The sequence below is a fragment of the Phoenix dactylifera genome, chromosome 7 (assembly GCF_009389715.1).
Source record: "Phoenix dactylifera cultivar Barhee BC4 chromosome 7, palm_55x_up_171113_PBpolish2nd_filt_p, whole genome shotgun sequence".
Classification (NCBI taxonomy): Eukaryota; Viridiplantae; Streptophyta; class Magnoliopsida; order Arecales; family Arecaceae; genus Phoenix; species Phoenix dactylifera.
Window position 1 is genome coordinate 1,332,200 of NC_052398.1, and position 13,195 is coordinate 1,345,394.

General features: G+C 40.8%; 2 protein-coding genes and 1 non-coding gene across 12 annotated transcripts; 2 read left to right on the plus strand and 1 right to left on the minus strand.

The window, feature by feature from the left end:
* The first annotated feature begins 231 nt into the window (after positions 1–231).
* LOC103697733 (replication protein A 32 kDa subunit B-like) lies at positions 232–5,263 on the plus strand. Of its 10 annotated transcripts, none has more exons than XM_039127869.1 (10): positions 232–575; positions 667–784; positions 886–983; positions 1,078–1,119; positions 1,228–1,299; positions 3,587–3,680; positions 3,796–3,894; positions 4,029–4,111; positions 4,787–4,855; positions 4,955–5,263. In XM_039127869.1, the coding sequence occupies exons 2-10, from the start codon at positions 734–736 to the stop codon at positions 5,037–5,039; spliced, it is 693 nt and encodes a 230-aa protein (XP_038983797.1). In that variant the 5' UTR covers positions 232–575; positions 667–733; the 3' UTR covers positions 5,040–5,263. The 10 variants fall into 10 exon arrangements, 6 of the variants coding, with proteins under 6 accessions (XP_038983797.1, XP_038983798.1, XP_038983801.1 ...); XM_039127870.1 differs by having other exon boundaries at positions 3,802–3,894; XM_039127873.1 differs by lacking the exons at positions 4,787–4,855; positions 4,955–5,263 and adding an exon at positions 4,433–4,734 and having other exon boundaries at positions 3,802–3,894.
* Positions 252–461, plus strand: LOC120111441. The gene has a single exon (XR_005512626.1). It is a non-coding gene; the product is annotated as a small nucleolar RNA U3 (small nucleolar RNA).
* Positions 5,264–6,988: 1,725 nt separating the features above from the next.
* On the minus strand, positions 6,989–12,757 carry LOC103697732 (probable receptor-like serine/threonine-protein kinase At5g57670). The gene is made up of 8 exons (XM_039127875.1): positions 12,436–12,757; positions 10,035–10,277; positions 9,679–9,933; positions 9,429–9,586; positions 9,257–9,336; positions 8,953–9,088; positions 8,684–8,833; positions 6,989–7,441 (listed from the first exon to the last, which is right to left on the minus strand). Exons 2-8 carry the CDS (start codon positions 10,261–10,263, stop codon positions 7,283–7,285), a joined length of 1,167 nt encoding a protein of 388 aa, XP_038983803.1. The 5' UTR covers positions 10,264–10,277; positions 12,436–12,757; the 3' UTR covers positions 6,989–7,282.
* Between the last annotated feature and the right edge of the window lie 438 nt (positions 12,758–13,195).

Below are 13,195 nucleotides of genomic sequence, written 5' to 3' on the forward strand. Positions count from 1 at the left end.
GAGAGAGGTCACCTGTTGGGACTTTCTTGAGTGTAGCCGATTTGGGCTCAGACTAGGGTTCTTATAGTCGACGGTGAGTGAAGCTTGGGGTGCAAAATCTAGGCTTTCAGGCTTGGCCCATTAGAAATTGGTGCCTAATTTTAGGGCTGCAGCCTGGCCCAATTTCAGTCGAAGCGCTAAATTTATAGTCCCATATCGGATGCAGGAAAGAATTTTGTTAGCTAATATAATAGAGCTCAGGGTTTTCCGTCACGACCTTACTTGAACAGGATCTGTTCTATAGGCTCGTACAACCGTATCCTTGATTGCAAAGGAGACGGGCAACTCAGTCTGGTGGATGACTCTTGACCTCAGGGCTGGAGCGTGATTATTGGTAGGAATCCTTCGGAGTTCTTGCTGTAGAGGATCGTTCTCGGATGATTTCGATCGTCTGGGATGGCCATGAGGTTGTCTGACAGACTCCCCCTCTCTTTTTTTTTGCTCGTAATTTTTGATCAATTCTTCTTCATGCCTTCTCCGGCGTCGGCTTCATGCCTTCTCAGGCCACCCAGGCCCCCGATCCCTCCCCCGCCAAGGTACCCATCACCTCTCTTTCTCTCTGTAGAGATCGCGATCTCGATGTCTCGACCTCTGAATCCCTGTTCTCGATCGAGCTCTCAATCTCAGATTCGCGGGGCTCAGGGCGCCGTGCCGCTGACCGTGAAGCAGATCGCCGAAGCCTACTACGCCAGAGATGACAAGTCCATCCTTACCGTCAATGGCTCTGAAGTCACCAGCGTTAACAGTCCCTCCTCCTCCACCCTCCCCTCCCTTCTTCTTGGAAATCCCTGATCCCAATCCTAATTTCTTTTCTTGCTCTTGGTTTTGGTTGGGCGACTACTACAGGTCAGGCTATTGGGTCTGATCTTGAATAAGGCGGAGAGTGTCGCTGACATCTCCTTCACCCTTGATGACGGCACGGGCCGGATCGACATCAATAGATGGTGAGGAAATATTTTTTTCTAATAATTTCCATTGTTTGATCTGCTATTCATGGAATCTTCACTGCTTTGTACATCTCACTGTCCAAATGCACAGGGTCAATGAGTTCTCGGATGCAAATGAAGTGGCTGCAATCCAGTAAGCGCTATTGATTGCTTTTTCTAATTGATGGGTTCCCGATATCTACTTCTTGATCGTGTTGTGACGGATTTGCTCTGTTGGGTTTTTCGTTGGGTGATAATAAAGAAATGGGATGTATGTTAGAGTTGATGCTCATATGAAGGGGTTTCAGGGCAAAAGACATGCCTTCTCTGTGAGGTAAAAAATTTCGATTCCCCCGCCTTTAGGTTGGTTTCAAAACGTTACCTTACAGTTGATGTTTATTCGCTCTAAATTAATTGCTTCTTTTTTTTTTTCCAGTATGGTGTTCCAGTTGCACCTTTTTCCTTCACTTCACTTGAAAAATGGTGCTCTTAGTGTTGTTTAAAGGTCTTGTTCCATATCAGTTTCATCAAATAGCTTTTAATTTGTTATTTTGTTGTGAAAATTTATGATGAGGACTAATGTAAAATTTATGCGTCTCTAATAGACGCATGGATTAGGCACTAGATATGTGTCTAGCATCAGCAATTTAATGTGCCATGACTGCCTCTTCTTGAGTCATGACATGTGAGGCAAACCTTTTTTTTCTCAGGAGCCTGTTTGATGTGAGTAGGGCATTGGCTGAATGCCTTGCAATTTGGTGATGGCTTCAGATCTCATGTGTCTGTTCCCAACTTGATGCCGTTAGTGTCTGTTCTTCCATTACATTGTTTATAGGTACAAGTGCGGGAAAGTGCGAGGATCTTGCTTTTTAAGAAATAAGCTCGAACAGGAAATTATGAAGTTGTTAGCTGACTGAAATAACTTTCAGAACTTATCAGTTTTATGGAAGAAATTTGGGAATGTAAATTGTGCAACCGACAATGTTGAGGAAGCCTGAAGAACTCATAATGGCCATGTCAGGAACGTATTGTTAGTGGGCTTTTGACTGATCTTATGTGTCCAGCTTTAGACCTAGATGACTATTGATGATGATACAGCAGCAGCAACAAGAACAACAAAGGAATGAAATTGGAGAAAATGCCTTTTGTTCATTTGCTCATGTTATGTCAAACCTTGTGTAGTAAGCTGTGCGGATAATATCATCTAACAATTATTCAATATTTTATTATTTCGAGACTTCGTTTATTTCTTATATTCCATTGCTCGTTCCCTATTAGTGTTCCTTGGAAAATTATTTCTTCAAACCTGGAGATAAAATGTCTTATTCCCATCCTATGCTAAAATTTTGAATAAAACAAACTATGCAATGCAGTCATAGATTCAGCTCATAATGTTCTAGTCTGTATCTTAGAAAATTTTAAGATCAACCAGCTATTTGTTTACTGTGATATATCTGAGTGATTTATGTTGATTAATTGATGAGACTAGGGATATCCAAAGAACTATTCAAAGGAGTAATTCCCATGAATGAGGAGTGCTGCTATGCTCCATTCTTTTGTATGTCTTGAAGTTATGCTTTTACACTGCCATGAAAAAGTGACATTGGTTGATGATTGTATATGGAATGACAAAAAATACTTTTTTGTGCACATCTGATAAAATTTACATTCTTGCAAAATACATGCGATGTGACAAAATGTGAAAGCCTCTTTTCAGAGCCAGGTCAATGTTTTGGTTTTCCTCGAAGAAAATTTCTTTGGCTTCAAATGTGTATTGAACTATATATGGGGACTAAATATCACTTAGAAAAGCATGGATTCCTATCAAACATATTATGCTGCCCCAGCAAAAGGAAAAAAAATGGTTAAGTAGGAAGAATGTGCCCTTAAAAGTTTGAATACCCGTTTGAAATTTCAGGAGATGTTGGTTGCTTTTATGCAGCCTGAGGAAGGTTGTGTCTAGCTGTTTGCAAGAATTATTTGCAGAAGTTTTCAGAATTATAGTGTTCTTAGCTGAGCATGTGAAGATGCAACTATTTTACTGGAATTAAACCTTCTTTTTTTCTTTTATTTATTTTGACTTTGCCTGGCTCTTCTTCGGAATTGTCTATGTAAACATCCCGAAATGAGAAATTTTGAATCTTGTAAGTTCTAAATGAATGTTATTTATCTGAACTTGGTAGAATTCTACCCTGCTCTAGGTCCCACAATTTTTTTAATATCCCATTAATCTGACTAGTTCAAATGGTCTTGTGATCTGTTATTTCGTCATTGTTCACTGTGACATCATAGCACGTGTTTAATCTGGTTAAAGAAAAATGAAGGAGAACACAGATGCTGTTATGCCACATACACATTGTCTTCGAGGTTAATATTTCCAGAAAATTTTACTTTCATGCCTAGGACACATCAATGACTGAACATTCACATAGGTTGGAACAGCCAGTCAATTCAGACATGGTGTTTTGTATGATGTAAACCAATTGGTTATTGTGATCTTTAAGGATCTCAATATCACATCTTCTATTTTTTGGCCCAATTTCTTTCTAAAAAATATTAAATATATCACATCTATTTGACTCAATTTCTTTCTCAAAAATGCATCACATCTGTTTTTTCAGGCCTGTGACTGACTTCAATGATATTGTGCTCCACTTCATTGAGTGCATATATGTACATTTTGAGACCGGACTGAAGGCCCTTGCATGTAGAGAGGTGCTTATTGTCCTGTACATAAGAGAGAAATTGTCCCTGCATATTTATATCTGAAAACAGTATAAAATACTAACAAGTTTGGTTTTCTTTTGTTTTTTGTTTCTTTTAAATTAAGGTACAGAAAGGTGTTCCAGCTTGGATGCAGACAAATCCAATCACTAGTACCCCTTTTTCTAATAGAGTGAAAGGATATCATGCTCCTCTTACGAATCAAGTAAAGCCACTGTGATTTGATTTTCCCCTTCTTCATAATGACTGTTTGAGCTACATTATCTAATCAAAGTAAAAGAAAGAGCTATGAATTTGGACAGTTGGCTGATAATCTGCAATTTCGGTCTTTCTCAATAGTCTTCAGCTTTTTCAAGCACGGACAGATCTGGAAATGATGCGTACAACTTGGTTTTGGGAGTTTTCCAGGAACCAGCAATCCTGTAAGTTATTTAGATCGTCTAATATATAAATACATACACATATTCGCAGATACATACAATTATATAAGGAAGCATGCGTCGGTTCATGCATGTGTTAGTTGAAGGACGTTACTTGCTACATGGATGTGTTTGTTTTTTTTAATTTTATCTTTCTTCCTCACGGTGAACCTCCGTTTGTGGTTGCCAACCCTCAGATGAGACAAGGCTCGTTATTTATGTTTTTTGAGCTCTTGGTTGACCTGCTGTCCTTTTTATCTATAAAATTTTAACATTTCTAGAGACTTGATTATTTTTTTTTTTTTGTTTATATGGTCAGTGCAGTCATCAAGATTTTGTTTGTTAGTGAACCGTCTCATCCGAGATATGAAAGTATACTTTATTAACAAGAAGCAGATGCATTTATCCGGCTTAGGTTATGGCCTTACGGAGTTATCCTATCTGAGGGAAATTAATACACCTTTCCATCTTTTTCTTTTTTACTCTTCGTTATTTCCGTCTATTTATAACTTTTCTAGCCATCATACGTGTATATCAGTAGAGAGCCATTTCAAAACCGATTATTTTTTTATGACAGTGTATAAATGCTTTTATATGCAAGCCTTTTGATGAGTGCCTGATTATGTCCAAATCCTAAATGTTGTTCTGAGTGTTGTAGCTTGAATTATATTTTGGCAGTGGCCGTGAACAGGGGTTGCATGTTGATGAAGTTGTCACGATACTGGGGGTGCCAAAACATGTTGTCATGTAGGCTCGCTCTCTCTCTCTCGCGCGCGCAATCACGTATTTATTTCCGTTGTGTAGCTGCTTTAGACATTTGCTTTGCTAATTGCATTTTTTAACCAGGGATGCAATTAACTACCATGTCGATGTGGGCCACATTTATTCTACTATAGATGAATATCACTTCAAGTCCGCATGCAATGGCTGACATGCACGGAACAAATCTCGGAACCAAGCAATCAAGGAAAGATTCTGAGGGGCAGTTTTACACAATGCGAACATCTTCACCAACTTGGCGAGATAATAGCAATAAGCCGCATCTTCCTCTTTTTTTTTTCTTTCTTCTTTTTTTTTCGCTTTTTAACGGATTATTCAGACAACGCGTATTCGAATACATTCAAAAAAATCAAAATACACGATCTCACATAATGTCGATGGCAGCTTTCATTCTTCTGTCTACAGGATGTATCATGAGTGGTGGGCTGCGTATGCAACCACCCAATGAGTCATAAATACACGAAATTGTAGGCGGTTAGTTTTGATAGCTTTCACGTGCTGGAAACTAGTTGGGTGTCTCTGGCCAAACCCACTAGTATTAGGTGGTGACCGGCATTCCAGCATGCACCGGTAAGATTTTTTTTTTGTGAAGTCAAAGAACAGCCATATTCTTAAATGGCAGCGGCGTACTATCGAGGAGAGGTAAAATGGAAAGGGACGGTGTACTTGGGTAGTAAAACAAAAAAAAAAAAAGAAGAGAGAGAGAGATGTTCGCTGGTCAGCTACATTGTCCTTGGTTGATGTGGGGACTTCTGTACGTTCCATAACGTTGTAAGTTATCTTTTGCTTAGAATGGCGTGCCTGGAATTAATAATTGATAGAGAGCTTTCCAGCTTTCTCTGGGAGGATGGTCCACTTGATGCCATCTACTAATTCTCCGGCTCCTGATGGGAGAGGGTTGTATCTTTAGCGCGACTCCACCATTGGATCACCCATCGCACAGATCTCAAATCTCCAGTGGGTGATCCAACGGTGCACTCGCACGAAAGAAGGGGAATCCTTCACTCGCGCTAAAGATAGAACCCGGCTCTTGGTGGCTGGCGCGCTCGCCCCCGCGAAAGTGCTTGCTTTTGGAAAAGAAAGGTGTCGACTTTATTAATCTCTTCATCTTAAAAATTAGTAAACTGAAGAAATAATTTGATAAATTGTTAAATGAAAATATTAAATCAAAATTAGATGACACGAATTTCCTTTTTCAATTAATTTTGAATATTTTTCTTCCCCTAAAATTCTATTACCTTTAGGTTAAGTTTGAATGCTGGTTGACTGTACAGTAATTGGTTGGAATGGGTAATCAAATACAGAATACATAGTGAAATAGAAAAAGGGAAATGAATAATTCATCAACACTGTCATGGAAGAAACTTGTTCGGAGTTCCTTCTCAATCTTCTCAAAATTATTATTATCTGGGTTAAATAGGTCCAACCCACATTGACCCAAATGAAATTATTCCCTAAGAAGTAAATGCGGTTGGTAAAATAGCACCTTAGTTTATAAAATTATTCCGAGGGCAAGCGTCCGTCCAAACTCACGGATGCCTCATCTGCTTGTCTTCAGTTAAGGTCAGATATTTCTCTTCCACAGCCAATCACACGGTGCCAACGCCATTTCACAGGGTTGTTTATAAGGGAGAAGTGTTTTAAATGCCCTCTCTGCACCTATGTTCCTTGCCACACGCCCAAAGGCCTTCGAATCTCAACAACCACCAACAACCTTTCAGAGGAAACACAGGCAGGAATAACTCTAAAAGCTAACCACCTTCTCCCAACCCCCGTCATATCTCCAGCGATTTCTAAGACCTGTCTGGCTGTCTCAACTGCTCCCTTTAGTCATTCACATAAATCACTCACATAAATCAATAGCGTATCCTTGCTTCACCCAAAGCTAGAGACCAAGTCTACTTCTCCCAATCCACTTACATGTTAAACTTTTGGGACAAGTTGTGATTTTAATATAGTATCAGAGCAGAGATTTTAAGTTCGAATTCTATCACTGCATTTTTTAATTCTATCATTAAAAATTTCATATATTTGGCTCATCCATTAAAGAGAACGAAAAGTCCAACCTACGTGTAAGAGGAAGTGTAAAAAAATATAAAATATATAAATAAATTTGCCTCATTCTATTAGCTTAAGTTTTTGGAACAAGTGGTGATTTTAACACCTGATACGCTTGTGCTTGAGAGTAGCTTGAGAGTACCCTCCTGTTAAACAGCCCACCACCACAACCACATACCCAAAGAAAGAGTACTATGAGATAGAAGGGCCCCTTGACTTTAAATCAGGCATACATATAGGCAGTGTAGTCTCATTTTGCTAGAACTGACTAGTAATATACATTCTCTCCCCACTCAAATGGAGTTGGAATATTAAGATAGATTATCCCAAGATTGATTACTGTTGGGAGCTTCTTGTTGATGAAGATGATGAGGGGGTATCGCATTCATCGTCGAGATCATCGAAGCCCCAGAACTCGTTTTCCTCCTCTTCCTCTTCAGGCATCTTCCATCGATCTTGCAGCATCTCCTCCCCATCCTCCAATAGCTCCAATACCTGTCGTCATCCATTTCGTTCTATTAGCAATATTTGCGTTTTCTAATGCTATGGGATGATTAAACTATCAGTAGACTAGGACCTCTCTCTTAGATGCATGTACTGGGGCGTGGCATGTTCTGAATCTGTCTTAACTATGATTTCCAAACTGTCAAGCAAAGGTATTGCAACCATGTGCATCCCGTGAGTCACGAGAGTACAAATAATGGGGGAAAAAAACAAGGGCAAGAACTGTCCATGATATCCAAGTTTCCTACACTTCAAACTACACTTTCTCTACACTTCGAACAATCAGAAAGCTATACCAGATTCATGAATATAAGCACAGCACACGACAGATTTTTCAGGGACTCCACAACTTGCATGAAAACATCACACATATAAAGGTGAAGGCAAAGGCATGCCACCAGGACCCTTGTTTGATGACAGCAACTCTTCCTTTTCTTTTTGTGGTTACATGGAATCAATCTAGGTAAACTAATATATGGCATATGGAATTATGGATGCTGACTGACGCTTGTGACTTCTATATATTTGATATTTGGAAGAACATATTACTCAGATATTGCAAGTTACCTTGGAACATGGTTTATAATTACCAAAACTCTTTTTGGTTAAATAAACATATCCCTTTCACGGTGCGCTTTTGTCATACTCTGGTAATTTTACATTCGGCAGAAGAAATCAAGATGATGTTTAGGAGCTAATCAAGGGAAAAAGAAAGATCGAGAATTGTGCATGAGAAAGCTGCATGTGACCAAACACTTTCACCAAAATGATTCATGTCTTGGAAGCAACCTCTGTTTTCAAGCTGGCATGATTATTAAAATGCAATTTCAGAGTAGAGTCTGGAATTAGCTACCCACTCAGGACAAATGAAGGCTTTGCAACAGCTAAAAGCAAACATCTTTTGATGATAAAACGAGCACGTTATAAATTCCTTTTGATGGTTGCACACACAAAAATCGCAGGCCTTTATGTTTCCTGTCAATGCTTATATCACAAGAGAGCTTTTTTCTTTTCTTTTCTTTCATCAATGCTTATATTACAAGAGAACTTTCACAACTTCTAAGCATCATATTACCTTTTGCTATATATTCCTTTTTATAAATATTTCACATGTTTATACTAATGATTATGAGACCCCTTTAACCATGCAGTGCACCTTCATCAATATCAAAAGATATTTGCATCGAGCTGTTAACAAAGATCAGGCAACGTACTAGAAACAAAATTTAGTACCTCGGTCATGGATGGACGCCATGCTGCAGTTGCCCTGATGCAGAGAGAGGCTATGAAGGTAAGCCTCTTCAACTGTCCCATGTCGTAGTCCTGCTCAAGCCGTGTATCCACCAGTTTCTGTATCGCGCCATCGCTTAAATAAGGTTTTGCCTGCCATAAAATTTCTAATTTAGCAGTACAAATATAAATATATAATGAGGATTGTATTGTAATTAAAAAGAGAGGATCCATGCGGATACAAGTTTAATCCAAGTTTAGATGACATCTACCCAGCTAAGCAAGCTTTTGTGAGACCCATCCACCGGTTTCCTCCCTGATATGATCTCCAAGAGGAAGACACCAAAAGCAAAGACATCAGTTTTCTCATCAACGATCCCATGCATGAAATACTCCGGTGCCAGACACCTAGAAATGTCATAAGCTCCATAAGACATTGCTTATATAGCATTCCATGCGAATGTTCATGTCCAGACAATTTCTATAATGTGCGTAAACATTCATCGAAATCGAATTCTGAATTCATGCCGAAAACATTTTATTTTTCAAAGAGGAGAGTTTTCGAAGATCACCAACCCGAATGTCCCTTCGATCGGTGCGACGGCGCGGTGAGTCCACTCCGACGGAAGCCATTTTGCGAGCCCGAAATCTGAAATCTAAGATGGCAATATAGACTCGGTTTTATGTCACCGAAGTTATATAAGGAATCGATCAATTGACAGGGGAAGTGAGTCCTCCTGCCCAGTACCTGAGGTTCAAAATTTGTTGTCAGGAGTATATTGGAGGCCTTGATATCTCTGTGAATAATCCTTCTCCGGCATCCCTTGTGCAAGTAATGAAGCCCACGGGCGGTGCCGGCTGCAATGCCGTACCTCAGCTTCCAGGCCATCGGCGGCGATCTCTCATCTACAGCATAAACATAGAACACACTTGAATCCACCTTATACTTGGTTCTTCTCTGTTTTCTTATTATTATTATTTTGGATTAGAGTGGTTACCATGGAGATTGGAGGAGACAGAACCGCGCGAAGAGAAGTCGAAGATAAGGTGAAGATCGCGATCGATGCAGCAACCCAAGAGAGCGGAGACGTTGGGATGTCGGACATGGCCAATGGTTCCAAGCTCCTGTAGGAAATCCTTCTCCTTCTGCTCATCGGTCGAAGCTCTCGTCAGCCTCTTCACCGCGATCACCTGCCCATCCTCCAGGACTCCTCTGTACACCTCGGCGTACCCTCCTCTGCCGACCAAATTATCTGCTCGATTCCAATGCCAAAAAGAACACGAAGATTAGAAAAGTTGGCAGCTGTGTCCTTCTCATTCGGACAGGACGGGCCGTAATTAATCAGAGCTAGACCTTGGTGAAAACCATCTGTTGCTTTGTGGATTTCTTCATAGGAAAAGCATCTCCAGCTGGGCTTCTGAGTCGGCTTCTTGTCCGCCCATGGCTCCATGGATTTGCTGTCATCTTGACCAGCGGAGGTACTCACCTCCGGACTTCCTCCTACTCCTCTTCTCCTCCCAATGGAGACAGAGAGAAGGCGCCTGAAACTTCTTCTACTAAGAAACAGCTGCCGCTGCCGCATTCTAGCAGGGGTAGCTAAGAGAGAGAAGGAGAGAGAGCTTACTATCTGTTGTCTGATGCTATGTTTGAAACGTACTTCGGAAACCGAAGGGGGAAGAATGGAAGGAAAACAGGAGGAGGAGGAGAGAAGCCGAACCAAGGGGAAGCAAATGGGCAATTACAGGAGGAGGACAGGTGGAAGGGAGTTTTAAATATATTGAAAGCTGGAAACGGTCGGTAAAAGGCTGCATGATGCCGATCAGAGAGAATGCTTGGTAAGCGATTACCATGAGGCATTAATCATGGGCGAACGAACATTTTATTAGTGGAAACAAGGATGGGAGTCCCTTTCTTCGCCACCGATGCAAGCCTTTTCTTGGGCCTTTTTGTATGTGATTGCTTGTGGAGTTTGTTTTTCTAACAAATTGTTTATTTGGACAAAAATTAGGTCGCAGAATCAATTGATAGCCTGATGCAATGTCTGCCCTTCATCATATATATTAAAATACATTAGATATGCTGCACTCGGCCATCAAAAATAGTCTGATGAAAGAATGTTTAACCTAATTTGTAACAATTCAGGATCACGATCGCCCTGTGGTAAGCCTTAATAGATCCGTATTGCAGTGTCTCCTAGTTCACATAAGTTATGAGGCAGGTCTACTTTGATATCATTTATAACAACTCAGAATTTTACTAAAAAAACTAGTCGGAAGGTGTTATTTGAATTTCTTATTCCTGTACAAGTACCCAAGATCTTCTTGACAAATAATCGATATAAAACTAAACACACACCCATACGGATCCTCACATAACCCAGTTCTCTATCATCAATAAGCATGAGGGAGTGGTAGGACCGTCGCGCTGAGGGGGGGGGGGGCACCAACCAGGCCTTATCTCATCTATGGTGCTCATGTCCCCGACTTGGCCCGTTTCGGGTGCGGCTCGTGCTTGGATTGGTGGCTTCATGTTGATGTTGGGGCACTGATGGGAGGTAACCATGAATGGTTTTGGATCAAATGTTTGGTGCCTCTGGTATCATATTTAGTGGAGGGGCCATAACTCGGTTGTCTTTGCGGTAGGCAACGAATTAGAGGTCTAAATGGGTCACGTCATGCCAATTATTCGATGGATGCACAAGTATTCCACCTTTCCAATAATAGTCAATAATGAGGAGGTATTTGTATTATTTACTGGTATATGCATCTATTAGTTGTGCTGGAGTAATACTAGGAATGTCATGAGATAACGGAAAACATAAGAGTTGGCTTCGCTATTAAAAAAAAATATATAAAAAAAAGACAATCAAGCTATAAAATCGATCATATTTTATTTGCGATAGTTAGACGAGGGCAAAAAAATTAGTTGAAGAATGTTTCTATGACACTAGGGTCAAAGAAGTATCCCATCTAATAATGCAAGTTGAGGCTAACTAGCCACTTCTGATGGCTTTGCCTTCCTCTTCATTAAAAAAAAAAATTGTTAACTACCCACCAAGAGTATAGGTTTTGATTAACGGTCGATACCATCCAAACAATCTTTAGACGCATCCCAGAATAACACGGAATGCATGCTCCAAATTCCAGCCTAGTATAAATTTCGCACCATTGGATTTAGTTTGGATTTCCGGACATACAACGGGCCTGCGCTGCCGTGTGTCATCTCTCTCTCTCTCTCTCACACTTTGGTCACTGTACGATTTTGTCATACCCTTTACAAGAAGCCGGCCGGGTCTCGGATCCGCACGCCTCCGCTGTCGTTTACGCACCGCTGTCCACTCACGGGTTCGGTTCCCACAAATCAAATCAACCGTTTTGACTCGACATTGGGCTGGGGCCGTTTCCACTGCACGCTTCGATCACTCACCATCTATACGTGAGACCCTCCTGATGGACGGCGGTGGTGAATTATCGGGAAAAACAGGGGGGGAGTAAGATGTCCCAACAAATTCCCAATTCCCAATTCCCAATTCCCAGTGTGTGCATTTGTATGGCTTCGTTCTTTCTGAAGGGGAGAGTGAGAGAAGACGATACCGATCGAAAACCTCTTACGTCTGGGGCAAGATATCTATCTGGAATTCAATTCAACCGATCCGTTTTTTTTTATTTTTTTGTTTACTAATCGAATAGCAAGAAACAAACTGAGATTGCATGCGATTCCCTTAAACCAAGAGGAAGAGGAAATGGATGGTCACCTTGGGAACCGAAGAGGAGAGATTAGCTCGAAACGTCTGATATCTTGAACGATCGTTTGGCGGATCTCTGCGTCTCCCGATACGCCGTCTCTGAGCTGTCCTTCTCCCCTGTTGTGGGATTTAAGAAGAGATGAGGGAGGGGGCAGAGTTGGCGACATTTGATGAAGATAATTTAAGAAACGGAGATGGAGCTCGTGATGTCGCCACGCCTGGAGTGAAGGGATTTTTACTGAGGGGAAGGGGGCTCCTGTTAGAGTTGCACGACACCGCTAAGTCCTCGGTACGAATGTTTGATTTGCCTTTTGTGGCCGTTCGATGCCGTCAATCTTTTGTAGCCTTAGAATTCAGAAAGAGAGGACCAGAAAAAACAGTAGTAAATTACGGAGAGAGAGAGAGAGAGAGAGAGAGAGAGAGAGAGAGAGAGTAAAAGGAGGGAAAAGGAAGGCGGGAATTTTAATAGCTCGGGTCGGCTGTCCGAGATACGAACATGGCTGGTTGCATGCAAAAAAGTAATTTAAAACTAGGATCATTCGGAGGAGATGATAATCATCAGTGTGGTCATAACTACACGACTTGAACGGTCCAGATTTTGTTTGCTTTATTAGCATGCCGCATTAGATTAGGCTTGAGTTTGATCCTAACATCCGTGCGTGTTTGTTGCCTCTTTTCCTGAAGTTAATCCTGTTCAATATTCATATATACATAAGCACTTTTTGTTTGAAAAATTGAAAGAAAATACATTGGACACGTCAAATTTCTA